Source organism: Aspergillus japonicus (genome assembly GCF_003184785.1).
Source record: "Aspergillus japonicus CBS 114.51 unplaced genomic scaffold BO86scaffold_19, whole genome shotgun sequence".
Taxonomy (NCBI): Eukaryota; Fungi; Ascomycota; class Eurotiomycetes; order Eurotiales; family Aspergillaceae; genus Aspergillus; species Aspergillus japonicus.
In genome coordinates, this window is record NW_020291656.1 from 168,005 (window position 1) to 192,865 (window position 24,861).

The following is a 24,861-nucleotide window of genomic DNA, read 5'->3' on the forward strand; positions in this document are numbered from 1 at the left end:
ATATGATCCATTCAGACAAGTCCTCCAGGTCCTCTATTTTCTCCCCTTGAAAGCTGGATCATAGCATCTGATTTTGTGATGAAAACATGTACTTGAATATATGCGACCAGCAAGTAATAAATTGGCCGAGACAACCCGAGTCAAGGGCGGGAAGAAGTATTGTAACCTCGACCTTCCAACCGCTTCCCGCCCCAAGCAGCCCGCATTTGCCGGCAAACGCTTAAAAAGAGCATAACTGCGCTATCGTGCATCGTTAAACTACGGCGTGGCTATGAGACTAGTCCCTCCATTCGCAACGCCCTACGGGCCACGGTCAATCCCTCGAATCTAGAATTGGGTCGCGCTTGCCTGTCACATCGAGAGCCAGCTTTACCAGGAATGTCTCCTTTATTGCCCTCGCAGACATCCATCTTATGAGCTCGCTATGTAAGGCTCAAACGGGATCACAGGACAAGCTTCCAAGTTCTTATTGAACCAACCTTGAAGTCAATGCTCGCACCCGAGGAGGGAGGGCCTCGCAACTGCTCGCGGCAGATCTACGAGTAACCACAGTACAGTACCTGTGATGCCCTCTAGGCTCTAGGAAACTTGGGGCAGTGTCGCTAGCTCAGCCCGCTGCATCTGGCGCTGCATCCCTACGGCATCACCGCAATAATACCACCCTCTATGATAATCCGGACCTTCCGGGTACCGGCTGTATTGGCGTTCTTAGGTGCGCACTGTGCACTGGGACCTAGGAAGATAGGGTTACTGCTGATAGTGATTCATGCAGGTCGTGAGGCTCAGGTGTCACACTCAGATTGCCCACAATGAGAGCCATGCTCAGCATGCAGTCGTGCTACCCGATCGCGTCGTCCATTTAAATGGATTTCCCGTACGGAGTACGGAGTACTTCGCGGCTTTGTCTGGCCAGCGAATAACCCAGCAGCCAGTCTGCAAGGATCAGAAAAAGAAAGAAAGAAAAAAACAAAAGGGCAACGGGGAATTCGAGATTGGTCCCGTTAGAATGAATTTGAAAGTCCCATTCCACCTTGTTTCGCTACTAAATTGAAGAGGCAACCTATTCTAGGCTTGACTGCAGTTAGCCTTGACTTTTAGTGTCCATGGTGACTGACACGCCGTTGTTGTTGGTTTTCTCTGGGTTACCCACCGCGACTAAAGAAGTCGTCCTTTAGACTAGCCTCCACAAAACGCCTCCATCGCTTCAATTGTTCCGGACCGCTTCATGCCAAGGGCTGAGCCTTTCCATAAGCTCAATATGCATTGTCCCAATGAGGATGCGATGAGGCCACTGGATCTAGATGGTGCAGCCAGAAAAAGTCCCCACCTGCATGGAATGATTTCCCTGTCCTGTGATTTATGGGACATCCTCACTCCTCGTGGGCGTCCCATCCTTGCGTCCTCTCTCGTCCCCTTTTTTGTCTTGCGTTTTTATTTATCTCACACCATGCAAATAGTGATATAATAGCTCCGATCATCCTTTATATCAAACAGACGCCCCTCCACGTCCCTTGTTGTTTCGAACCGGAGCTGATGCGGGGATATAGAAACTGGCGACACCAATAATTCAGCTACGACTCGACGGGCATACCGCGCCATTCTCGGCTCCGGCAAGAGACTCCTGATCTTAGCTGTCTTGATCACATAAGGTCCCAGTCATGCTGGAAGGCGAATGTTAAAGTGCAAACGAGGCGTGTCAGGGACCATCGCTCATAAACTAATTGACAGACACCATTGCGATTCTGAAACCATTTGCACGGCACGCTGAGACATCCGGAATAACCCCATGATGCCTGATAAAATAAGCTCTTTACCGTTGGAGATTATCCTTCACATCCTCTCTTACCTACCTTTGAAATCATTGCTAGCCTTTGGAGAGACATGCCGCAGCAACTTTGAGTCGCATACTCTGTGCCTCAGTGGTCTACGGTTAGGCGTCTTTGAAAAACGCTCTCATTCGGCTATCTCCTTACTACGAGCTGAATGGTTGACACCCGAACAGATGCTGGAGGGCTTAGCTGATAATGTTGGGCGCGACAGCTATAGAATATCAATCGTTCAGTCAGCGACAAATTATGGGACTTTACCGTTGGTCTACAAGCCCCCGGCGAAAGCCGGGGACCTCAAAAGACGAGTACATCTGATGCAAGAGACATCCCGGACCCATGAGCATACAGTCCATGAACAAAACAGAATCTTAGCGCAGGTGGTCAATCGTTACGGGAGAGGGCTCCGGAAACTCGAGTTCATGGCATATGATCTCGACGTCACGGGCGCGACGGCTCTGACTGTTAATAGCCGACATGTTCTCAACCACCTTGCGCTGCGGTTTGAACATCCACATATTCGTGATGGCTCCATGCGACCAAGTGCCTGGTTGAGCCCCGCACCGGGGAGTACTGCGTGGAACTGTCTGATCGGGATCGGGCAGCCCACGCATTCTGGGCCCCGTGGATTGCAGAGTCTAGTCATGGAGCGAGCTGGTATCACTTCCTGGCAGTTAATGATGTTGGTTAAAAGAAACCCGAATCTGAAAGTGCTCAAGTTGAGGACGTGCCGTGGAGTGCAGCCTGAGTTCCTGGATTGGCTGGGTGGCATCGAGGGAGAACTCGACGACTCAAACATGGACGATGACAGTCCAGCCCCTGGAGCGAATTTGGAAGTACTCTGGCTGGAAAATTGCCATGATATACACCTATATCATGTTGAGAACTATCCTTACCTACCCGACGAGGCTTGTGACCTGGGGCTTGAGTGGGTGAGAGGTTTGAACAGCTTAAAGGTAAGCATATATATCATTGGACCCTGGGCTCCTTGAGTGGTCTTCCATGGGACGCAGGCTGATTACTGTTCTCTTCTACATGAAGTCTCTCTCATTTAGCGAAAGTGGAAACCTGCCGCCCGACTTCATCAAGCGAGCAAATGATACTTTATGGAGAATCCCAGAAGTTATTTTACCATACACGTCGAATGGGGACAAGGCCCTCATCGAAGTTGATCCACTACGTTCATAGATTGACACTATTCTTCGTCTTTGTCAAACTGTACTGGCGCAGCGCGTGGGTGGGGAGATGCCCTTGTATCTCTTGCTTGTGGGCAGCTTGTTGTGGGCATAGGAGACTAGCAAGTTTACGTTCTGTGTTAGAATACTCTCACTGATGTTCGAGCTTCTCTCGCCTTACATCTTCAACTAGAGCAAAAACAGCTGTAGGCATTTGATCGATTGACTACTGGCACTTGTGCATATAGTTCAGTGGTGGTCCAAGTGTGACAAAGTAGCAGGCACACCTGAGCTATCCCGCCTGTACCTTCTCTGTTCCGTCGCTCACACGCGATGTCAACACAACGTGTGGTACTTAGCTAGCTTCAGCCACTTTCATCCCTGTATGATCGATTTCACTTCGCCTTACCTCCATCCCTGTACTGTGACAGCAGGTCCGGGTCTCTTTCAACTGACTATCGATTTCTGTTCTCATCGCTCACACTATTTCTCAGTCACCTATCGCGTGCTATTGCCTCCATCCATCATTTCATGTCCCTTTCATACCGTCCACTCAAGTGAACATCAAGTTACATCGATCTCATATCTATTCAAATGAAGGGCGCCCACAGAGCCGCTTCGCAACTATGGGCATCAACCAGGCGCAGACTCTTCCCGCGTGGTGATGAGGACGAATCTCACTTCCTGAAACTCGATCCTCACTGTCACACCTATCAGGAATCCGTTGACTCGACCCTGTTCGGAGACCTGCAGGATGGTTTCTACAAGTACTCTCAGGATTTGCTGAAGACAAGCGGGGAGGAAAACTACAAAAGACTGGCGGAAGAGATGGGTCTGCGCTCGTCGGGCAGTACTGCGGTATCCTACGCATCAGCGGTAAGTTATAACGAGGTGATCGCGCGTCCTCGTTCTCCTTGAGTATCCCCGCCTTGAGCCTGTGGGTTGACTGAGGCTGGCAGCAAATGGTTCCGATCGAGCGTCCTGCGCTTCCCTACGCAATCGGCTCTCCTGACTGGAGCCTTGTCAACGGCTTGGTCAGATACATGGATCCATCTGGTAATGAGGATCTCACAGAGTGGATCGAAAGTGTGATGAAGGTGTACAAGAAGGTCTACGCCATTGCCAAGTTTGTCGTGGTAGTGTTCTACTTCTACAACGTTGACGTGCGTGAAGGACACTCTGACTTCTCAATTGCTTTGGGGGTGAACATGGCTAATACGTGCGATTTCGGTGGCAGTTGGACGATCATGAAGGCCTATTAGCACATATTCGGAAGGCTGAGGAAGTCGCGACATCTAACAGTATTAAAGATCTGGTCAGAGCTGTGGAGACTCTGTATTACTCCCTATACGCCAAGCTGATCATAGAAATCGCGAACGCCGAGCTATGCTCTTACTTTCAACTTGGGATCCCCCGCGTCACAACTAAGGACGATTTTATGCTTCCCGAGCAGCATAGCACCATGAAGATGTTTCTGGTCTGTAAGGAATCCCTGGACAGTCCATCCGTGTGCCTTGTTTTCAGCAAGGACATCTTGCGTCAACATCAAGCTGGACTTGTCCGTCGAGCGGTGAATATGCTGACGGCTACTGGGTTCTCGCTGGACGACCTCGTCGGATACCGTCGATTCACCTTGGCTTTGCTGTCAAATCCAATATCGGAGTTCCGCCAGAAATGGGACGGCCCGGGCCTCACATTTCAGATGCCTCCTAGGGAAGTTCTCATTGTCGGGTCAGAGAAGTACCTGTCATTCGCGCCCCGGGACGCAATTCGCACCAAGGTCCCGCAACTACGCCTGCGTTTCGTGGAAGAGAAATCGGTAGATCCAGCGGCGTGGGAACGTGAGACTATCCTCGGGCACCGTCAGGCAGTACTGGCCATACTGGAAAGCAGAGTCATCGGTGAGATTCGACGTACGGATGGGCGACGTGGTCTGATCAATTATGCTCGCGAGAAAAGATGTACCTGTAGATCACCCTGCAGCTGTGCGATGGCTTGTACCATGAACCCCGAGCGTGTTTGTCCTTGTGCCGTATGGAACCTGACCATCATGATGCTGGAGAATCGCCGGAACTTCCCCGAATTGAAGCTCGGTTCTCGGTGTAACATTCTTGCCAGGAGCATCTTCGAGGCAGTATCGACCATTCGGGACGATAGAGATCTCTGTTATCTCGCAGTGGAGATGAAAGGTGCGCTAACCACTATCGCAAACGAGATTGACAAGATGCGGGCGGCCAATGGTTGCTGAAGAACCTAACCTGAGCAAGTACTCGGTTCTGAGAGGCTGTTTCGTCCCTCATGTTTTTGTTTTGTGCATTCTGCACGATCACGATTGATGATTTATGACGTGATGATTTAATGAGCCAAGGAGCAGCAGCCCATGTGCCCAACAGGGAAAATGCAGAGCAGACATGGAGAAATAATGTTATGCAGAGAAATTGATACCATCAACCTGAAGTGTCTGTACGTATGTTCTCAGTTCAGATACATACATATCCAGACCAGTGGTGATATTGGATGATCCCAATCGACCAAGTACCAGGTAACGTTACCAAGTAGATCCCTCATGCCTGAGGATTCAGGCATCCAGTAGTCAGGTGGTGGGGCGGCTGAGTCAAGCGGCGGATTGTGACTGACGTGAATTATTATTATTGACTGACTGTGACTCTGATCAAGGGTGAGTAAGTTGAAGTGGGAAATTCGGAAATTCTGGAACCGCCCCGACCCTGCCTGCCCTGCGGTGTCTCCTTTCAGACTGACTGGAAAGAAGAAACAAAAATAAAAAATTTTCCTCTGTCGGTCTTCTCTAGTTGTAGAGAGACGACAGTAATTCAATCAAAGTCTCCTTCTAATTAGCGGGCATGGTGCCCAAGTCGCTTGCTAGCTCGATTGTGTGCTCATCCCTCTCCTCCTCCTCCTCCTCTTCTTCTTCTTCTTCCCTCATCATCCCCTCATCGCTCTCGTCAGCCTTTAAACACAGCCCACTGTGGAGCGCGCACTCCAAGTCCAGGGTCTCCCCAACCTCCGCAGCGCCGGTGCGGCGATATCGAGCCGTTTGGCCATCCTACGGCATCACCACGCCGGTTCCAGATCTTAACCCACATTTCCCCATCTCGCAATCTCCGTATTGCTTCCAGACGGGCTATGCCCTTTGCGCCAAACGCGCGCCGCGGCCGTTCCCCCCACCGTTCCTCTCTCCCCCGTCCTCTTCCTTTTCCGACCCCCTGACCACCCACTACCTAAGCCAGGATAAGAGATTATCCGTTCGGGGTGATCTAGTCCGGGGCTTGAACAATGGGGACGATGCCGTTCTCGTTGCCGACAATTATCTGGCTGTTAATGATGGGGTAGGAGCGTGGGCAACCAAGCCCCAAGGCCATGCAGCGTAGGTGTTTTTATTTGTTTTTTTGGTTATCTCCGAACCTTGTTCCCTAAATCGGTCAATCCCACCCCCCATTCCCCCTTGGACCCTGTAGACTACCTACATCGAGGGTTTAGGGAGGAGCCTTTTTGTCGTCTTGTTCCCTCCATGCTCATGGCTGACTGTGTTCTCTCTTGCTTGATCGCCTCTATACAGCCTCTGGGCCAGACTACTCCTTCACTTCTGGGCGCTGGAGGTTGAGCGCGTCTCCAACACGAGTACGCAACTCGACCCCATCGGCTACCTGCAACGGGCCTACGAGGAAACCATCCAAGCGACCAGCTCCCCGGGCCAATGGCTGGGCACGACCACCTCCGTCACCGCCCTGCTGCATTGCACGCGCGACCATGCCGGGAACACGAACCCGCTGCTGTATGTGACCTGTCTCGGCGACTGCAAGATCTATGTTATCCGGCCCCGCGAGAGAACGATCCTCTTCCGCACCCAGGAGCAATGGCACTGGTTCGACTGTCCGATGCAGTTGGGCACGAACAGCGTCGACACGCCGAAAAAGGACGCGGTACTCAGCAAGATCGACGTGCAGGAGGGCGACATCGTGCTGGCGGTCTCGGATGGCGTCGTGGACAATCTCTGGGAGCATGAGATCCTGACGGTCGTTCTCGAGAGCCTCGACAAGTGGCACCAAGGCCGCTATGACAACAAGGAGATCGAGTGGGCGCCGCCGGAGGTGCTGGCCCACGAGCAGATGGTCTATGTCGCTAGGGAACTCCTCCGGGCTACCTTGGAGATTGCCCAGGACCCGTTCGCGGAGAGTCCATATATGGAGAAGGCCATCGACGAGGGTCTGGCCATTCAAGGTGGTACGTTGTGCTTCGTTTTCTTTTCGGTTCCGCTGTCTTTGTGCGGAAAGGGATGCTGACCCGCGGTGCAGGGAAAATGGACGATATTAGCGTCGTGGTTGGTGCGTGCCGGAGGAGAGAGCATTGAGTCTGATTTCAAGCATTGATATAACTTGCATACAACGATCCACCGGAATGTCGACTACGACATGCGTGGCTAATATCTCGGGTCTCATACTGTGTTGTCGTGCGTGACTGCGCCGCCTGGGCAGTCGGCGTACTGTTGACAGGGCAGAAACGGCGCTCAGTTGCGCCACGGCAACCCTTGGCGTTCAGTGGGGGTGTGTAAATGGTCGAATGGTGAAGGGATGGTGTATATATTGCATGGCGATGGGCATTGATACCACTTGTTGCTTACTTTGAAGGGGATGCGGAGCAGTCGTTGCTGTCTGCCAACTTAGGCATTTCGTTTACAGATTTATTTGATAGACTATACAACTTCTAATCTATGCTTTTGCCTCATACATTTGCCGGCAAGATTGTAGATGCAGGACCAACCTATAGTCTACGCAAATGAATCCAAACAAAACCCTGGTTCATATCTGAGACATGTAGCCTTTCCATTGAAGAAATGAAAACAAACTTAATGAACGAGTGCAGAGCTCAAGAACTGATCTGTTATGTTGACATGTTCCCTCTATCTGAACCTACCTGACTGCGGCTAGTAAGCGAAGCACAGACCGCATCCCGCTAGCACTCTCCGCCCGGCAGAATCACCGGCAGAAAAAAAGTTTCAGACATCATCGTAGCAAGCCGAGCCATCGACGTCTCTTGAAATCAACTCTATCCCACCTTATCCGGCCAATCCACCACCGTCGAGATGAGGGCCAAACGTTCCAAGAAGTACCGCAAGCTGATGCACCAGTATGAGCTCACATTCGGGTTCCGTGAGCCGTACCAAGTTCTGGGTAAGTCGCAATATCAACCTAGAGGACGCTGATAAGATCTGCTCCGCCCATTCCAAGAATGCAAACAACCTCGAATTCGGCGACTAACAATTGTCTTTTGGTCCAGTGGATTCGAATTTCCTGCGCGCAGTGCACAGTTTCAAGATGGAGTTGATACCTGCGCTGGAGCGCACAGTGCAAGGGAAGGTGAAGCCGCGTAAGTTCTTGGCCTGAAGCTTTCCTCTGAATGATCCCAATACAGACACATGATGTGGTTGGCATAATGGATTCCGTTACTGATTTGTCGCTTTTCCCTGAAAAGTCCTCACGAAATGCTCCCTCGCTGCGATCATGGCCAACCAACCCCTCCACCCCCGCACCAACAACCCGATGCGTCCCCATTTCCTGCCCCCACCAACGGAGGTGCCCCTCCGCCACTGCTCGCACAACGAGGACTCGACCCCGATCGACGAGGTCGAGTGTCTCCTGTCGCTGCTGTCGCCGACCACGGAGGTGAAGAAGAACAAGGAGCACTACATCCTCGCGACGGCGGACGCGCCGGCCGCGGCGGAGAAGGAGAAGGAGCGCGCGGCGATCGCGGCGGGCAGGAAGCGTAAGCGCGGCCCGGACCGTGAGGCCGAGACCGCCATCCAGAAGTCCCGGGAGCTGCGCCAGGGCGCGCGCGCCATCCCCGGCGTCCCGATCGTGTATGTCAAGCGGTCCGTCATGGTGCTGGAGCCCATGAGCGGCCCGTCGGAGGATATCCGCGACGGCGTCGAGCAAGGCAAGTTCCGGGCGGGCTTGAGTGAGGAGGCGCGGAAGAAGGCGGAGGCTAAGGCTGCGGCCGCGGCCTCGGGGGATACCAAGAACAACAGCGGCAAGAAGCCGGGGATGAAGAAGGCCAAGGGGCCGAATCCGTTGAGTATGAAGAAGCCGAAGAAACGGACCGCGGAGGGTGGTGCTGCTGCCACGGCGGCGCCTCAGCCGAAGCGGAAGGACGCTGATGCTGATGGAACCGAGGGAGGGAATGCGGCGGAGGGGGGAGCCGATGCTGATGCTGATGCTGCTGCGCCCAAGGCGAAGCGCAGACGTCGTCATCACAACAAGGGTGCTAAGCAGGAGGATGGCAATGAAGCTGGCGAGTCCGCTGCTGCTGCGGTTCCGGCTGCGGGCGATGCCATGGAGGAATGATCTGCTTCTTTTACCCGGCTTGTGCTTTTCTGCTTGGTTTTTGTGTTGCTTTTTCTAAGTATGGCGTTCGGCTTGGGATGGAAGAGAAAAAATGTGTCCATATATGTATGAGCAGTGAGTTGTATATCCAATCATTGATATCGGAAGATAATGATAACTTTCGAGATTATCTTCCCAACCCGGGATCGTAGCTCTCAGTAAACAAGAAATACATGACACGAAGAAAAGTAAGGCAGTAATGGTAATCCTCCTTCCCCAACGCCAAATCCCAGATGCAATGTGTGTGTGTGTGTGTGGAGTAGAGTACAGTACATATTCCTACACGCCAACCATTAAAAAAAATCCGCTAGCACAACTATCAAAAACAAGATCATGCCATACTTCAGTCTCATCACCCCGAAGACTTTATTTCCCCTCAGCCGCAGCGCCAGCCGCAGCAGCAGGAGCAGCAGGAGGAACCCCCTCAAACACCTTCTCGTCCGCCCAGATCTTCTCAATCCGTCGACGGTTCTCGCGCGCCTGGTCGCGGTTCTGCTTTGCGCGCGCATACCGTTGCTCCGAGAGACACTTGTTGACCTCGCGCTTGATGTCGTTGCAGTTGCCCAGCGCCTTGTGCAAAAACCCCTGGGCGTGGCATTCGTCCAACGCGGTCATGATCTCCTCGCAGTCTGGTTGGTGTTCACGGACGTTAGGGCTTGAGGCTTAAGCTGAAGATTGGGGGAGGAGGGGATTGTTTGCGACGCCGGGGGACCATACTGATGTTGTAGGGGGTGTGAAGGTGAGAATGCATTTTGTTGGTATTATTCTTCGGTGGAGTTGTTTGCTGGGGGGATTTGATCGTAGGATAGAGAGGACTTGAGCAATTGCGCCGCGATTCTTTAGTTACTTCGTACTTGAAAGGCAGCCCGCTCTGACCTTCCAGCGGGAGCCGGCCGGGATTTAATATCAAGGCGGTGAACATGGGGCTTTGGGGAGGGAGGGGGGGATTCTGCCGGGCGGGGAATCGAGAGAGAAAAAAAATTTTGGGAATTGGGGAAGTTGCTTTTATCGCATTTGTTTTCTTCCCTAGGCTGTCTTTTCCAGGTGGTTTACTTTTTTTGTTGCAGCTTACTATATAGAGCTCTGTGAGGAGGCAGAGCTGCAGATTCGTCTTGTTGGTTTTTTGGCCCAGACTTGAGGTTTTGCAAGTTTTTCCCTGTGTTGGGGTTACGCGCGGAGAATTTCTTATCGATTTCCGCCGGGTCTCTTTTTTTTTCTCCCTTCACTATCGCCATCTTTTTGACCACTTTTGTTTAAACGGCAAAGGAAGGTGACGACTGACTTACCTTCAATATGTCGTCTATGATCACCACGGCTGCGTGGGTGCGACAAGGTGTCGCAGCCCAGTTCCCTACGAAATATGAAATCAACGAGGAGGAAATGGACCGCATATCGAAGCTTGCGAAGATGCAGCTCGAAGAAGCGCAGGGTGACCTGAAGGCCGCGCAGGAGGACGAGGCCATGGAGGAGGATCAGAAGGAGGATGCCGGCGAGGATGCTATGGAGGACGATGAGAAGCCCGCGGCTGATGCGGAGAAGAAAAATGCTACCGAGTAAGTCGAGATTGGACCTCCCGTCGTTCGTTTGTAGTGTGGAGACTTGCGGCCCTGAGAGATAAGGCCTAATGTTTTGGTTTCCATTGCAGTGATGACGACCTGAAAGAGTACGATCTCGACCACTACGACAGCGACGAGGTCGATGAGGATGGCGAGAAGTTCACCATGTTCGGCAATGTCAAGTCGCTGGCGTACCATCAACCGAACGAGGAGGACCCGTACCTGGTCATGCCGCCGGAGGAGGAGGATGAGGAAAGAGAGGAGTTGCAGATCATGCCCAAGGATAACCTGATCCTGGCTGGGAAGGTGGAGGACGAGGTCGCCCATCTCGAGGTCTACGTCTACGAGGACGCCGCCGACAATCTTTATGTACACCACGACATCATGCTGCCCGCCATTCCTCTCGCCGTGGAGTGGCTGGATATCCCCGTGGGCAAGGCCGCTGAGGGCCGGACCACTGGAAACTTCGTCGCGGTTGGTACGATGGAGCCGGATATCGAGATCTGGGATCTCGACATCGTCGACTGCATGTATCCCAACGCCATTCTCGGCCAGGGTGGCGCCGATGCGGAAGGAAAGAAGTCGAAGAAGAAGAAGCCCAAGGCCAACGACGAGTACCACATTGACGCCGTGCTGGCATTGGCTGCCAACCGGCAGCACCGCAACCTGCTGGCCTCCGGCTCGGCGGACCGGACGGTCAAGTTGTGGGACCTGCAGACCACCAAGTGCGCCAAGTCCTACTCTCACCACACCGACAAGGTCTGCTCGTTGAACTGGCACCCCACCGAATCTACGATCCTGTTGACTGGTAGTTACGACCGGACCGTCGTGGCCGCGGATATGCGCGCGCCCGACTCCAAGGCTCGCTGGGGCGTGGATACGGATGTCGAGAACGTGCGTTGGGACCCTCATGACCCCAACTACTTCTACGTGACGACCGATGGCGGAATGGTGTATCGCTACGACGTACGCAACATCCCCGCCAGCCCCAAGGAGTCCAAGCCCGTGTGGTCGCTGCAGGCGCACGACTCCTCCGTGTCAGCCTTCGACATCAACCCAGCTATCCCCGGCTTCCTGGTCACAGGATCGACGGACAAGCAGGTGAAGCTCTGGAATGTGGAGGACAACAAGCCCAGCATGGTCGTCTCGCGCAAGCTGGAGGTGGGCAAGGTCTTCTCGACGAGCTTTGCACCGGATGCCGACGTGAGCTTCCGCCTGGCCGTGGCCGGCAGCAAGGGCGTGGTCCAGATTTGGGATACCTCCACCAACGGGGCGGTGCGTCGCGCATTCGTGTCGCGCATGCCGTCTTTGGAAGGCGAAGTCAAGGAGCGCATGGTGGGCATGCAGCCCGATCAGGATGAGTCGGACGATGATGCTGGACAGGAGGTTGGCGGTGGGCACGGCGGCGATGGCTGGGAGTCGATGGATGAGGATTAAGCAAAAAGCGAAAAGCACGTGATAACGAAGATTGAGACAATTTCATGTCGAACCCTCAAAATTTACGAAGATATTTAGATAGCTTTTTTTTTTGTTGTGCTTCTTTTGTTGTCTATTTTTATTTTCCATTGACCTACAATGAAAACGTCACGATACCCATTCAGAGGATGAAACTGGAATCCATTGTCACGGATGGGATGATAAATATGAATCGGTACGAGGTGAGTTAAGCGCGGACGGGGGATTGCCCGGCCTTGGCAATGATCGGCCGTTTGGCTTACCGAGAACAGACATTGTCTGATGCCTCAGGTTGTGTACAGTACCAATCACATGAGGGTGTCTGGCCTGGCTCATCCTCGGAATCCATTCAGCAGTTTGACAAAGTCCTACGTAGTACGGTGGAATACGGAAGACTATCACCGGTGATGTAAGGAATGAATGGATGAATGAAACGAAAGGTACTTCGTAACTTTATGGATCACCTCCGTCCGGTGACGCACCTGAACAAGTGACAGACCATCGCAACAGCAACCCAGCTCTATCGAGACAAGGAATCTGATGCAGGGAATTCCGAGCCACTGGGTGTATCATCGTTAAAGACGTGGTGGGAGAAAAAAGACATCCACACTAAAAAAGCACAGGTCAACTGAGAGCCAATCTAATTGTAATTAAGTTGACCCGGGAGTGGGGACGCTGAAAATCTCAAACTTGCCGGTGGTTCTCGCTGGATTTGTGCCCACTGCCCGCAAGCGCGGACAGATCCTGATCCTCCTCATGCGGTTACGGTACATACAACATTCATTCGGCCAGGGGTCGACGACCCCGGCCGACGACATGAGCGGTGGAACAACAAGCATGAGTAGCTGAAAAGGCTAAAAGTACCTACTCCGTAACCTAGCCAGAACAGAACCTGAACCAACGACCGGAACTGCATGCGGAAGGGGGGAATAACAAGCAACGTCATGCGGATATGAGCATCCGTCACAGAGTCCGAGCAGGTGAGACGGCAGTTTGTTTCATCCCCACCGCTCAGGGCACATGGCGGTTTCCAGGAGGCCCGCCACCTTGCCTTTCCTGGGCCAGAACCCGAGTGGGCTGGCCACACCTCATCGTCGCCTGCAGTCCCGTGTTTGACCACGCCCGCTTGGGTTTAGATGATTCCGACTATCTCTTCGAATCACCATCGTCTCAGACGACAACGGAGCTTTTACCGTGCAATGATACTTACTAATTCGTTCTTTGTCCATGAAATTCTGGTTGTCTCTAAATCCCCCCTACCCTTGGGACCTCGAGGTTAGCTCAAGCTCTAGCTGGTCTTATCGTGGCATCTAGGGTTCATCAGGGTCTTTATCCCTTAGATGCTTGAGGGAAGCATAAGCATGGCCCGTAGAAACCCATAGCTTACACCTTAGACTAGTATGGAGTACATGGTCTCTATGTCATGCTGGATAAGTCGAGTGTACCCCACCTTGGACGCCTCATGTATCATTGGCCACCGGACGTAGCACATTTTGCCGTGGCCGATTTGGCACTGTGGAATCTTGAACGCTCCTGGAGGTCGAGACTATTCGATCTATGCAGCAAATCGCAGCGCACGACTAGCCGCGCCTGACTTGCCTGCCCTGCCCGTCGGAGCACCGGAACAAAAAAGAGGGTGAGTACGGAGTACTGGCTTGGTACTGAGCGCAACGTACTATTTGGGCAAGAATGATGCAGTCAGTCCCTCGCAAGAATCCCAATTCTTGGGCTTTCTCCATGCTGTGCTGCTGGTTCGATCGATTGCATATCAACCCCAGCGACGAACCGGCGGTTCAACCGAACCAGACTCTCGATCGACTTTTTCCACAACGAAAGGCACGAACGGCTGGAGAGGCGAATTCTTTGTCTTTCTGGAAGGTCCATTGTTCCCCCATTCTGGGTCTCAACCAGCGCCAATTCTAAGCCGAACCGCAGGTGAACAAAGGACATTGCAAGCAAGCAATTGAACCTTACTGGACCGGAGGTTTGGCGCAGGGCTTGATCATCCACGGAACCACCCACCAATTTGACCTCCCGAACAGCCCAGACTTTTTTTGTTCTGCGAGATAAAGTGGAGATTAAAAGCGCTGAGGGAGACTCCAGAGAGGCGGATAATACGGTACGGGTTTATGCATGGAGTAGAGCAAAAAGAAGACGGGAAAAAAAAGAGAACGAGAGCAAAGAGAGATCATCCCCCTCTCCCCAATAACGTTCCTGGTTGACTAGTCCACGGTGACTCGACTCTCTGTGGTTGTGTTGCCTCTTTTCCTTTGCTTCCTTCCTTCGGTCCCGTCCGTCGTCTGCCCTTTTCTTTCCTTCCTCCCCGGGCCTCCTCGTCTGCTTCTTCCTCCTCTTCCTCCTCCTCTTTCCCCTCTTTCTTCCCTCCTCCATTCCTCCTTGGGGTTTATTTGCCGTTCCTTTCTCGTACTTTGATTCTTACATCCTCGATCGGAGAATCCTGGATCCCCTTCCTTTCCTTTCCTTCCCTTCCTTCCTTGCCTTCATACCTTGAAAGGCCTTTTAATTCTATTCTCTTCTGTGGCGCGTCCTGGTTGTCCGCCCGGACCTTCTCTGTACATCTCGGTGCTGCTGCAAACTCGTTGGCTCCCCCTTGAGTCGTGCAGTTCATCCTTTCCGAATATCCTATCTGCCATCCGACCAACTGCTTTCTTCCGTTCTGCTGTGCACGAATTATTCTGGAAGAAGTACACCAAACCTATCGACATCGACAGGAAACGTCTATTGATTTGGTCTCATTTCGGAATTTCAAGAGCGCCTCAGTCGTATCTGATAACGGACATTCCGGCAATCGATCTTCCATTCCTTCTTGGTCTCCGCCACCCCGCGGTCATCCACTACCCATTCTCAGTCTATTCCGCACAAGGCGACTGGCACTTTTGCAAACGAATTGAGTACCTGAAGAAAAGCCTCTAAAAATAGGAAACGACGCCCACAGCAACTCCCATATCTTCTTACCAGAAGAAGCGAACGACGCACAAACAAATAGGCCGACTGATCCACTTGGATAGATCGGCCCTTATCAGCACCGATTGATCATCCATCTGTTGTTCGTATAGATCCCGAGCACCACCACCATGTCGACTCTCACCAGGGCTTTCACGAAGCGCAGCAAGCGCCCCGAGGTTTCCGCGCCGATGCCTTACCGTGAGGGACATTCCAAGTTCAGTGCAGGCACTATCAACCGAGGCAAGATCTCTGCGCCCGTCGAGTTATTGTCGACCACGAACATGCTGGCCTACAATGCTCCGGACCTTCATTCTGCGTCCTCATCTTCAACATCCTCAATTCAGTGGCCTGATGATTCCGATGTCTCATTTACACAGCGAAGCTTTGGATCGCCTTCGACAACCCCGGGCGAGTCCCCAGTTGATGCCGATCCCGCCCCTCTACCCACTTACTTTCCCAAGCGCTCAGCGACTGTCAGCAGCCACACCACTCCTCGTTCGTCAACATCCACCGCGTCTTCAGCGGAGGCACCTCTGGTACCCAAGCGCGCTCTGTCTCACACGAAGCGCTCGCATCAAGAGCTAGCTCGCAAACGCTCTGTATCTCGACTGTCGCCTCCTCCTTTGAACTCGACACGCAGCACCTCTGCTGCTCGTCAAGGTTCTGAGGCTTATCACATGGAGCCTCACCCTTTCAGCAAAGAACTTGAGCAGGTGAACGAGGTTGTCGAGGAGTTCGGTGGTACGCGCGTGCTCGATGAGGAAGAACTGATCTTGCGAGACAAAGGGCTGAGGAAGTTCACTGTTGATGAGTATCTGGTGGAGATTGAAGACCTCTATGGGAGCGTGTTCGATGATTGGCTTGGTCCAATTGCCTCTGGCACCTGGTTCTAAGCAGTTGGCGCTCCTTTCCATTCCTTCACGATTTCTGATGGCCACTGTCCAGTGAGATGGCCTTCTGGGTACTGGATTATCCCTTTTCTTTAATCAGGTGCTAGCCTGTGTCATGACCCACTCGTATTCACTCTTTTAATGTCTTGTCATATAATTGCCCTTTTGAACCTTCATCCGCTATATACCACGGGAGGATTGTGATTGTCTGTGTCCCATGTTTGTTTCTCCTTGAACTGTGTGTGTATTGTGGCTGCCATGTGATAACATTGCATATCTGTTTGATAGAAATGTCAATTTGTGCTACCGAATGCGACCATGGTTTCTATCTCTGTCTCTGCTTATTTTCGGCAATAGTAGTTTGCTTCCAGCGAGTGAATACTTGCCATTCCCAATGCAATAGATTCTCATAGTACGTGCAGAAAGCATCGAGAGGTCGATCAGATTGAGGCACAAAGCGGAGCGAAGACTCCAAAGAGACAGATCCCAGCCGGAAACATACATACTGTGTATGCCCCAAGTAGGCAAGGCCTCAGGCGCGAGGGTCACGTCACGCGCTAGTCACGGGGTTCCGGCCTCAGGCTCCATATCCGCCCCACACCCAAAAAATTTCATGCTGTGTCTTCTACGTCTTCTCCGCCTTGCGTTCAAGTTCCTAATCTTCCCTCTCCTCTTCCAGCCGTTCTCCTCTCCGTTGAAGTCTCCCTGTGCCCGCCTTCCACGTTCTCCCCTCTTCCTGGCGCTGTGTGTGTCTTTCAATGGATGGATTAAGGTGCTTATTTCCTTGATCATTTATTGTGTCCATCCCCCTGTAGCAACGTCCGAGGTTCACTGAACGACTTGCCTCAGCCGTGTCGTGTGCATCGCGTTATCATCCACCATCTGACCTGTCGACAGCTCTCCTCTGTCATCTCCCCCACGCTGAGCAGGCCCCTCTTTCATTCGTCCTGAATGGAATCCGGTTGCTGTTACAATTCCCTTGCATCCATCCTTCCATAGAAATATCAGTTCGGTCATGGTCGGATCCATTACCACCGCCTCGCGCAGGCCGTTGACCAATCCTTCTAAGATGCTAGCCAAAGCGTCCCCCGTGCCCATTTTGAAAACACCCAAACGAGAAAACTCAGTGATCGGCATAAAGCGCAGGATGGAGGACGACGATCTCTCTCTGTCACCGTCTTCGTCGCTGAACTCCGAGACCGAATACAACCCCAGTCCTCGCAAGCGAGCTAGGGTCAAGTTTGAACCGGAGGTGGAAATGCGCGAACTTCCCTACTATGAGAGAGCGCCCGAGCAGGAGTCTAAGCCAGAAAAGAGTGCCTCGGTCGTACGAGAGGAGGTGCGTCGGGCCATCCAACGCCATGTCTCTGGCACCGACAGTGAGGCGTATGACCGGATCAAGGAGCTCTTCTCGGTGGATCCTCGACGTCCGGATGAGGATCACCTTCTTCTATCTGATGTACCTACACCCACATCCTTGAGATATCATCTGATGGGTCTTTCGTCAAACGTTGCCGCACTAGATCGCAGTTGCAACGGACTAGTCCAGGCGGTGCTGAATAGTGTGTGGCTCGGTCGCGACGAGTCCTATATCAAGCTGTATATACGCTTCCTTGGTAATCTTTCTGCCGCCCAGGGCATTTATCTGGGACCAGTGCTCAAGATGCTGGTTAATTACATGGGCGAGCTTCCCAAGGACACTGGCAAGGTGCCGGGCTACGTCCCCGTGCCGGCCTCGGAGATCTACATGCGAGTCCATATGGCCCTGCGCTATGTCATGCAGTTGATCCCGTCTGGCAGTGGATCGCTATCCCCAATCTTGTCCATGCATTTCCCTTTCGATACGGATTCTGCCAAGGCCAATATTGCCTACACGAGCAACCTGCTCAAGATCAGCAGCTATACACCGGAGCTGCAAGCAGACATTCTAGCTCTGATCACAGAGAAGGTCGTCAAGATTGACGTTCAGATCCAGGTTGATCTGGAAGAAATCGAAGACGAAGTAGGCGAAGACGTTTTGCGCGGCGTCTCGCCAGAGGCTATCATGGCCGACGACGAGGAGGACGATGACGATGACGACGCTTCCGTCCTGAGCGATGAGTCTGTAGACGACGACTCTCAGCGTATCAAGACCGTTCGCGACAACATCCTGAAGCTGGACGGCATGATCGATTTGTTATTCGAATACTACGCGCCGGCGTTCGCATCCGGCTCCTTTCAGGATAAGGAGAACGCCCTCGAGCTCTTGTTGAGCCACTTTCAGACCATTATTCTTCCCAACCATCGCTCCCGCCACACTCAGTTCCTCCTTTTTCACTACTCCCAAACATCTCCCGAACTCGCGGAACGCTTCGCTTCCACCTGTATTCACACTATGACCAACCGGAGACAGCCGGCCATCTTGCGGCAATCGGCTGTCGCCTATCTGGCTAGTCTTGTCGCGCGTGGCGCCCATATCTCTGGCGAGATGGCGCGAGATGTGTTCGACCTGCTAGGTGCTGAATTGACCAGCTTCCGTAACGAATTCGAGGACACGTGCCGGGGACCCGACCCCCGTCGATACGGCCTCTTCTACTCGATATCCCAGGCATTGCTCTATATTTTCTGTTTCCGCTGGCGGGACCTGACCACGGCGGCAATCGAAGGTGACACGCCAGTGCAAGTTGAAGAACTGGAACCTGAAGACATCCTATTCCCGCCCTCGGTCAAGGAGGTGCTTCGTCAAACTATCTACTCAAAGCTCAACCCGCTCAAAGTGTGCTCGCCCGCTATCGTGACACAGTTCGCCCGGATGTCTCAACACTTCAACCTGATGTATGTGTACAGCATTCTGGAGACAAACAAGCGCGTTCGGATTTCGACCTATCGCAGTTTGTCTGCATTGGCGGACCCGCGCTTTCACCAGGTGGAGCGAGAGATCCGCGCGGGAGATGACGTCGGTTATCAAGCAGACTCTTACTTCCCCTTCGATCCATACCAGCTCCCTCGCAGTCGCCGTTGGTTGGAGGGTGACTATGTCGAGTGGCGGGGTATCCCGGGCTTGGATAATGAAGAGGACGACGAGGACGACAGTGAGGCAGATGACGACGAGGATGTGTCCGACGACGACTTGAGCGTTGGGACCGAGACTGATGACGATATGTAACGGATGAACAAAAAAGTGTTTTCTGGTGAAGGACCAAAGAAAAGCAAAAGCGCTAATTCCGTGTTTCTTGTGCTTGGCGAGCCCAATACCCTTTTTCTCTCTTAGATCTTTTCGTTCCCACATTGATTTTCTTTTGTTTCACTCTTCCGTTCTAGCCAGCTGCTGTCTCGAGCTGATTTCATTTGATGCATGGGGTTACATGACCATGTCGGCTATGTGCTTTGCCAATATTCTTCTGTCCTGTTTTGGGGGGTGCTGAGGCCAAATATATCTTGTGAGAATGATTTTGGTACAACCTTGTTCATCTACATAGCCAGTTAGATGATCTTTTTCTAACCCTACCAGATCAGATGTCTTTCCCCAATTGTTCTTCGAATCTTATATTGCCGCTTATAAACAGTGGATAATGTACTGGAATCGCTTGCAGGATAACGCTCTGCAGACCTCGTCCTAGCTTGTAGGAACCTTTTTGTGAAAACTGATTACAAATTGCCCGGTTAGCTCAATGGCTAGAGCGTCCGACTTTTAATCGGAAGGTTGCGAGTTCGACCCTCGCATCGGGCGGTTTTCTTTTTGCTTTGTTTCTTGCTTGCTGGCACTACGGGGTATGTGGTATACTCCGTAGATATTCGAGGAAGAACAAGCATGCTCTGCTGAGGGAAGAGAGTCGTCTGAGTGGGTGGGAGGTGGGGAAAGATAAAAAAAAAAAAAAAAAAAAAGGGGGGGGGGGGGGGGGGGGGGGGGACAGAGAGAGAGAAAGGAGCGGAACAGAAATGTTAGCTTGGGAATGATTGTGCTTGCACTGCTCTGTGTGTGTGTGTGTGTGTGTGCGCGCGGGGGGGTAATTCAACAAATTGCCATCCTCTGACGGCCTATCTAGTCGATTTTCTTATGCTATAGTCGAGACCCAATGACAAGTAGTTCCGCGCCAGGTTTTGCGGCTCCTTCTACACATCTCCATCTCAGATTCAGTGTAGCGGAAGGTCCATGAGGGGGTTATTTTTCAGCTGGGTTACATACCATTATCCATTATTCAGCTTCAGTAAATTTCCCCATGGTGATACACGCCTTGAACTTTTTAGACACGAGATAGGCAATAAAAGGAAAAGAATGACGAAAGAGAGAGAGAGAGTGTGTGTGTAAGACGTCCGGCGAAAGGGTATTCTACCCCCCAACGCGCCCACCTGTCAGTGCATGGGTGCGCAGTTCAAAGGCATGATGGTAGGATATAGCATTTATTACGTGGTGAGTATCTCAACCAACGCCCCGTTGGCACAATTGGTCAGCGCGTGAGACTTTTAATCTCAAGGTTGTGAGTTCGAGCCTCACACGGGGCGCAAGTTTCCTTTTTTGGTCGGGTGTGTCTGTCCTTTTGCCACGGCTGCGCTAAACCCACGATATAAGGTCTACTGGGCCGCCAGTTCTCCAACCAGGCCCGGTTGGCACAATTGGTCAGCGCGTGAGACTTTTATGACATCTCCCGGTTTCGGGAGTCATAATAGTGATCTCAAGGTTACGAGTTCGAGCCTCGTATCGGGCGGGGTTATTATTTTTCTTTTTTTTCTTTTCTTTTCTTTTTTCTTTTGGTGGTCTTCTTTGGATTGGTTTTCTGGGCTTTATTTAATGTCTTCAGGGATAAATTGGTGGTGGTGATGACTTTTATTTACTACGTCTACTACCATCCCAATGGGCTGTGGTGTTTGTTGGATGTCCATGGGCTTGATTCACATGACTATTCCATTCTACTACGTACACTGGTAACCCTGTCGCGGATATATTCTTCGCTCTATACTTCCGCGGCGTGGTTCCGACTCGGCAAAATCCAGGTGTTGAAAAGTGTCATTCGCCATGGAGTCGATTGTTCCCTACCAGGTAGAGTAAGTATCAATTAATCGCAGCTCTTCCCTGAGCATGGACTTTGCCAGGCACGCAATGTCATGCCGATGGTCTATGTATGTTTTGTATGCGTTCAACAACCCCAAAATTGAAGCACAAGGCAATAAGTAGAAAATGGTTGAGCAGGTATGATGGATGATAGCCCAGGAAACTTGCAACGAGCCCCATGCACCATAGAGATATACATACTCCGGACCATCGACGATGGCTCTTTCAAATTTAGACGATGATCGATGGGTGGCCTGCCGTTGTGCCATAGTGAGCGCTGCATGGCCGTCAAGTAGCGATGATGATGCGAGGTAGATTGATGGATCCCGTAGAGGTATGAAATGGCCATGGGGCGTTTAGAAATGGCCTCTGGGTGCCCTGCAGAGTCAAGAGCCATGCTTCGTGGGTGTAGCCACGAAGATTACGCCCCTAAAGAGGTCTGTCCTGTCCACGAATCCCAGGATATTTACCCCAAGCCCGATTCTCGAAGTAGAACAAATTGGTTCGGTGTCCGTGTTAGATACCTTGCAGTCGTACTGTCGACCACAGGCTCTACAGTGTCCATCAATCCGTTTCTCACGCGGGCAAGCTGATGGAGGCCGCGGTAATAGCCAACCGTGGCAGACTGGATCTCCTAGTTGACCTGGCACAGCTTCTTCCACCGAGGTCTGATAGACCGTAGGTTGAATAGGATAGCTAAGCATGCGCTGTGCATTTGATTTTCCCTGTCTCCCCGTTATGTTCTGTTTCATCTCTCTCGACGGCCACGGTTCTAGACTGAGTCGGTAGGCGGTATACAGTCATGCTTTCAGGTGTTATATATTCGGCTTTGAGTTCGAGATGGAGATTGACGATAGAGGTAAGATAGCGAACATTTGGCTCGATTGATCGAGTGTTGCAATGACGTGTGAGGTGTGACTCTGAGTGTCACAGAATAAGCAGACCGCAAGCCAGACCGTGACTTCAAAACAAAAAGAGGAGCCCCCCCTTGACCTTCGTTTTGTAGATCGAGACTGGTTGAGGTGTTTCACTGTCTCGCAAAGCACTGCCCCTGAGTGTTGTCTCTGTCAGGATTTCGGAATGAAAGCTTCTTGGGGTGTAGATACTGAAACCGAGAACCGTAATTACGTGACGAGAGACCTGGTGACTCCTGGCTTCTGCCATTGCACCACACCCCGGAACTAGATGTAGTTGCTGTTCTGCTCTTCGTTTCGAGGGATTTTAGATACCGGGAGAAATAGACAGGTGAATAGAAGGCGAATGGGGTAATAGAATCCAAAGGCATAGACACCTGAGACTGACAGGAGAAGGAGAAAGAGAGAAGTGTAATAGGTAGTGTGCACTTGGGCTGCCCGGTTGTTTTTGAAAACAGCGCTGGCTCATCACCTGACGCTGGTGTCCCTGGATCAATCTTTCTGACTGTGTACTGGGCCGTTGATATATTTGTCCTCTGCCTCGACGTCCACCCCCATAGATGAGGTGGAAGGAGGTGAAGACGAGAGCGTGGAACCTGGGTGAAAGAATAGCTTGGGGGGGGGGAGCAATTCGTGGCTAGTCATGTAGACGTCGAGTGTATAAAGTCTTTGCTGGGTACTAAGATACTATAGGGGAGGTAGACCGGCATGAGCATTCATGGTGATCAGCCTGTGGGCAAACCAGAGTATGTATATCCGAGATGCGGGACTATTTCCCGCCCTTTCTGATTCTTCCCATAAAGAAATCATGTATATGCAAGATTGTAGATGATGCCTGCACACTGCACCGCAGCAACATCAAACCGCGCAAAGCAGCGCGCATACATATGTACACATAAAGATATCCACCCAGTAGTGACGCCGGTGCCAGCCATCGCAAGACTCAAGATGTTCCCCACCAAAAGAACCCGCTTTAAGAATAGATTAACTCGCTCATCGCTAAAAAGAAAACAATAATAGGTCTTGCACTCGGTTGTTGTGTATGCGAATGCGTGTAAGTGTACGGATACAGCCCATCTTCTTTTGAGTTGCTCTACTCTTCGTCCGTTCTTTACGATTCAAAAATACGCTTCATGGCGGCACAAGCCTCCTGATAGAGGATATCCACACTGACCTGATCCCGGAACGGATTGGGCGACTTGTCCCATCCGTGCTGAACCTTCTCGATCATCATGGCGCGCACGTGCTTCTGGATCTTCTGCAAGCGGCGCACGAACTCCTGACCCTCCTTAAGCAGCATGTCCCATTCGCAGATGTAGAGGAAGATGTCGTGCGGCAACGCGTCGCCGAGGATCTCGTCCGAGGCGCGCACGGGTGAGGCGTAGGGCGAGCGGCGGTCGGCGTGGTTGGGGAGGTAGGATTCATCGAAGAGATCGGTGAAGAAGGCCGGGAGGGTCTTGCTGGGCATGAGGCTCATGGCGCGGCGGTGATCGCGGGACTCCTCGAAGTCGAGGATGGGATACCAGCAGAAGAGGGCGACGATGTTGAGCTCATTGGACGGGGATTGGACGAGATGCTGGGAGGAGTCGGTGTGGATCACATGCGACAGCGTGGAGTTGTTGGAGTTCTGTTGGCTCAGCAGGCCTCGGAGACGGAGCGGGACGGTCACCGCTAAATTGCCGCCAGCCGAGAAGCCGCTGAGGGCGATCCGGGAGACATCTAGACTCAGCTCCGTCGCATGGGCGGCGAGATACTGCAGTGCGCGCACCCCGTCGTCCACGGCCGCGGGAAACGGATGTTCGGGGGCGCGGCGATAGCCCACGCTGACAACGACGGCCCCGACTTCCGACAAGATGCATTGCGCCCAGCGGCTGTCGTCGGTGGCGTGGCCGAGCGTGAACCCGCCGCCGTGGAAGTTGACGACGACCGGAAGCCGGCGGCCTTCTTTTTTGGCGACCTGATAGTCCTTTGGGCAGTAGAAATGAAGATGGATCCGCGCGGAACGCGAGTCGGATTCAGAGGAAGGAAAGGAACGGCGAAAGGTTGGTCGAGAGGGACGTGGGGGAAGGACATCGTGGATAAACATGCCAATGCGCATAAGGAACCGCCAAAAGATGGCCTGGACATATAACCACCAGCGGGACGAGTGAGCCATGATTAAGTGATTGGGCCGGTGATAATTCAAGCATGCACGGGAAGAATAAGGTTATGTTATGGAGAAGAGGATGGATCCAGTATATTCCCAGCGAGAAACTGGCTGAGAGGCAGAGAGTGACGAAGCGAGAGATCAAGAGAATGGAGGATGTGGGTGAGATGGGAAGGATGGAATGGTGATCAGTTGATGCCAAGCATGGGGCGTCTGATGCAGCAAGTATCCGAATACGGAGTCGATAGACAGACAAGCATCGAGGGGGGAAGTAATAATACGATGAAGATGAAACCCAAAGGCCAAATAGCAAAAGGGCCAAATGACCACGAGGAAGAAACTCAAGTCTTGGATCACATCATAGTTGCTAAAGATTCCGGTTTTGACAAGGGAAACTGTTGTTGCTTAGGGCTGAAAGAATGATCCAAAGGAGAGAAAAAGGAAAGAAATCGCCGTTCCGACACTCTTTCATCATTCCCACATGACATCATTGCCTGTCTTCCGG

At 52.3% G+C, this 24,861-nt stretch overlaps 10 protein-coding genes and 3 non-coding genes across 13 annotated transcripts; 10 read left to right on the forward strand and 3 right to left on the reverse strand.

Moving 5' to 3' along the window:
* Nucleotides 1–1,789: 1,789 nt before the first annotated feature.
* BO86DRAFT_378657 (F-box protein) lies at nt 1,790–3,014 on the forward strand (the record flags this gene model as incomplete). Its single annotated transcript, XM_025670637.1, has 2 exons — nt 1,790–2,782; nt 2,868–3,014. 2 exons carry the CDS (start codon nt 1,790–1,792, stop codon nt 3,012–3,014), a joined length of 1,140 nt encoding a protein of 379 aa, XP_025528425.1.
* Nucleotides 3,015–3,585: 571 nt separating this feature from the next.
* On the forward strand, nt 3,586–5,502 carry BO86DRAFT_360850 (uncharacterized protein). The gene is made up of 3 exons (XM_025669831.1): nt 3,586–3,877; nt 3,961–4,164; nt 4,239–5,502. The coding sequence occupies exons 1-3, from the start codon at nt 3,596–3,598 to the stop codon at nt 5,247–5,249; spliced, it is 1,497 nt and encodes a 498-aa protein (XP_025528426.1). The 5' UTR covers nt 3,586–3,595; the 3' UTR covers nt 5,250–5,502.
* Nucleotides 5,503–5,688: 186 nt separating this feature from the next.
* BO86DRAFT_388700 (protein phosphatase 2C) lies at nt 5,689–7,721 on the forward strand. Its single transcript, XM_025671921.1, has 3 exons — nt 5,689–6,386; nt 6,579–7,243; nt 7,315–7,721. The coding sequence occupies exons 1-3, from the start codon at nt 5,863–5,865 to the stop codon at nt 7,368–7,370; spliced, it is 1,245 nt and encodes a 414-aa protein (XP_025528427.1). The 5' UTR covers nt 5,689–5,862; the 3' UTR covers nt 7,371–7,721.
* Nucleotides 7,722–8,037: 316 nt separating this feature from the next.
* On the forward strand, nt 8,038–9,498 carry BO86DRAFT_388701 (rRNA-binding ribosome biosynthesis protein UTP23). The gene is made up of 3 exons (XM_025671922.1): nt 8,038–8,190; nt 8,297–8,386; nt 8,492–9,498. The coding sequence occupies exons 1-3, from the start codon at nt 8,103–8,105 to the stop codon at nt 9,358–9,360; spliced, it is 1,047 nt and encodes a 348-aa protein (XP_025528428.1). The 5' UTR covers nt 8,038–8,102; the 3' UTR covers nt 9,361–9,498.
* Nucleotides 9,499–9,740: 242 nt separating this feature from the next.
* Nucleotides 9,741–10,240, reverse strand: BO86DRAFT_388703 (COX assembly mitochondrial protein). The gene is made up of 2 exons (XM_025671923.1): nt 10,117–10,240; nt 9,741–10,028 (listed from the first exon to the last, which is right to left on the reverse strand). Exons 1-2 carry the CDS (start codon nt 10,148–10,150, stop codon nt 9,766–9,768), a joined length of 297 nt encoding a protein of 98 aa, XP_025528429.1. The 5' UTR covers nt 10,151–10,240; the 3' UTR covers nt 9,741–9,765.
* Nucleotides 10,241–10,483: 243 nt separating this feature from the next.
* BO86DRAFT_337440 (rRNA-processing protein PWP1) lies at nt 10,484–12,539 on the forward strand. Its single transcript, XM_025668952.1, has 2 exons — nt 10,484–10,952; nt 11,045–12,539. The coding sequence occupies exons 1-2, from the start codon at nt 10,693–10,695 to the stop codon at nt 12,390–12,392; spliced, it is 1,608 nt and encodes a 535-aa protein (XP_025528430.1). The 5' UTR covers nt 10,484–10,692; the 3' UTR covers nt 12,393–12,539.
* Nucleotides 12,540–15,153: 2,614 nt separating this feature from the next.
* Nucleotides 15,154–16,420, forward strand: BO86DRAFT_70442 (uncharacterized protein). Its single transcript, XM_025677584.1, has one exon. The coding sequence runs from the start codon at nt 15,506–15,508 to the stop codon at nt 16,268–16,270; it is 765 nt and encodes a 254-aa protein (XP_025528431.1). The 5' UTR covers nt 15,154–15,505; the 3' UTR covers nt 16,271–16,420.
* A 492-nt stretch (nt 16,421–16,912) lies between these two features.
* On the forward strand, nt 16,913–19,759 carry BO86DRAFT_388706 (rDNA-binding RNA polymerase I transcriptional factor). Its single transcript, XM_025671924.1, has one exon. The coding sequence runs from the start codon at nt 17,283–17,285 to the stop codon at nt 19,410–19,412; it is 2,130 nt and encodes a 709-aa protein (XP_025528432.1). The 5' UTR covers nt 16,913–17,282; the 3' UTR covers nt 19,413–19,759.
* Nucleotides 19,760–19,903: 144 nt separating this feature from the next.
* BO86DRAFT_t106 lies at nt 19,904–19,976 on the forward strand. The gene has a single exon. It is a non-coding gene; the product is annotated as a tRNA-Lys (tRNA).
* A 699-nt stretch (nt 19,977–20,675) lies between these two features.
* Nucleotides 20,676–20,749, forward strand: BO86DRAFT_t107. Its single transcript has one exon. It is a non-coding gene; the product is annotated as a tRNA-Lys (tRNA).
* A 96-nt stretch (nt 20,750–20,845) lies between these two features.
* BO86DRAFT_t108 lies at nt 20,846–20,952 on the forward strand. Its single transcript has one exon. It is a non-coding gene; the product is annotated as a tRNA-Lys (tRNA).
* Nucleotides 20,953–21,493: 541 nt separating this feature from the next.
* Nucleotides 21,494–22,185, reverse strand: BO86DRAFT_70480 (uncharacterized protein). Its single transcript, XM_025677585.1, has one exon. It carries the CDS (start codon nt 22,046–22,048, stop codon nt 21,683–21,685), a length of 366 nt encoding a protein of 121 aa, XP_025528433.1. The 5' UTR covers nt 22,049–22,185; the 3' UTR covers nt 21,494–21,682.
* Nucleotides 22,186–22,986: 801 nt separating this feature from the next.
* BO86DRAFT_388708 (alpha/beta hydrolase) lies at nt 22,987–24,760 on the reverse strand. The gene has a single exon (XM_025671925.1). It carries the CDS (start codon nt 24,363–24,365, stop codon nt 23,322–23,324), a length of 1,044 nt encoding a protein of 347 aa, XP_025528434.1. The 5' UTR covers nt 24,366–24,760; the 3' UTR covers nt 22,987–23,321.
* Nucleotides 24,761–24,861: the final 101 nt, after the last annotated feature.

Excerpts from the sequence above, each read along its gene's own strand:
- BO86DRAFT_360850 (XM_025669831.1), top strand. The coding sequence starts at position 3,596 with ATGAAGGGCGCCCACAGAGCCGCTTCGCAACTATGGGCATCAACCAGG. Across the intron at positions 3,878-3,960 it reads CGGTATCCTACGCATCAGCG|CAAATGGTTCCGATCGAGCG; the intron begins GTAAGTTATAAC and ends TGAGGCTGGCAG. Across the intron at positions 4,165-4,238 it reads TCTACTTCTACAACGTTGAC|TTGGACGATCATGAAGGCCT; the intron begins GTGCGTGAAGGA and ends TTTCGGTGGCAG.
- BO86DRAFT_388700 (XM_025671921.1), top strand. The coding sequence starts at position 5,863 with ATGGTGCCCAAGTCGCTTGCTAGCTCGATTGTGTGCTCATCCCTCTCC. Across the intron at positions 6,387-6,578 it reads AAGCCCCAAGGCCATGCAGC|CCTCTGGGCCAGACTACTCC; the intron begins GTAGGTGTTTTT and ends GCCTCTATACAG. Across the intron at positions 7,244-7,314 it reads GGGTCTGGCCATTCAAGGTG|GGAAAATGGACGATATTAGC; the intron begins GTACGTTGTGCT and ends CCCGCGGTGCAG.
- BO86DRAFT_388701 (XM_025671922.1), top strand. The coding sequence starts at position 8,103 with ATGAGGGCCAAACGTTCCAAGAAGTACCGCAAGCTGATGCACCAGTAT. Across the intron at positions 8,191-8,296 it reads TGAGCCGTACCAAGTTCTGG|TGGATTCGAATTTCCTGCGC; the intron begins GTAAGTCGCAAT and ends CTTTTGGTCCAG. Across the intron at positions 8,387-8,491 it reads GCAAGGGAAGGTGAAGCCGC|TCCTCACGAAATGCTCCCTC; the intron begins GTAAGTTCTTGG and ends TTCCCTGAAAAG.
- BO86DRAFT_388703 (XM_025671923.1), bottom strand. The coding sequence starts at position 10,150 with ATGCATTCTCACCTTCACACCCCCTACAACATCA. Across the intron at positions 10,029-10,116 it reads TCACACCCCCTACAACATCA|ACTGCGAGGAGATCATGACC; the intron begins GTATGGTCCCCC and ends AACACCAACCAG.
- BO86DRAFT_337440 (XM_025668952.1), top strand. The coding sequence starts at position 10,693 with ATGTCGTCTATGATCACCACGGCTGCGTGGGTGCGACAAGGTGTCGCA. Across the intron at positions 10,953-11,044 it reads GAGAAGAAAAATGCTACCGA|TGATGACGACCTGAAAGAGT; the intron begins GTAAGTCGAGAT and ends TTTCCATTGCAG.
- BO86DRAFT_70442 (XM_025677584.1), top strand. The coding sequence starts at position 15,506 with ATGTCGACTCTCACCAGGGCTTTCACGAAGCGCAGCAAGCGCCCCGAG.
- BO86DRAFT_388706 (XM_025671924.1), top strand. The coding sequence starts at position 17,283 with ATGGTCGGATCCATTACCACCGCCTCGCGCAGGCCGTTGACCAATCCT.
- BO86DRAFT_70480 (XM_025677585.1), bottom strand. The coding sequence starts at position 22,048 with ATGAAACAGAACATAACGGGGAGACAGGGAAAATCAAATGCACAGCGC.
- BO86DRAFT_388708 (XM_025671925.1), bottom strand. The coding sequence starts at position 24,365 with ATGGCTCACTCGTCCCGCTGGTGGTTATATGTCCAGGCCATCTTTTGG.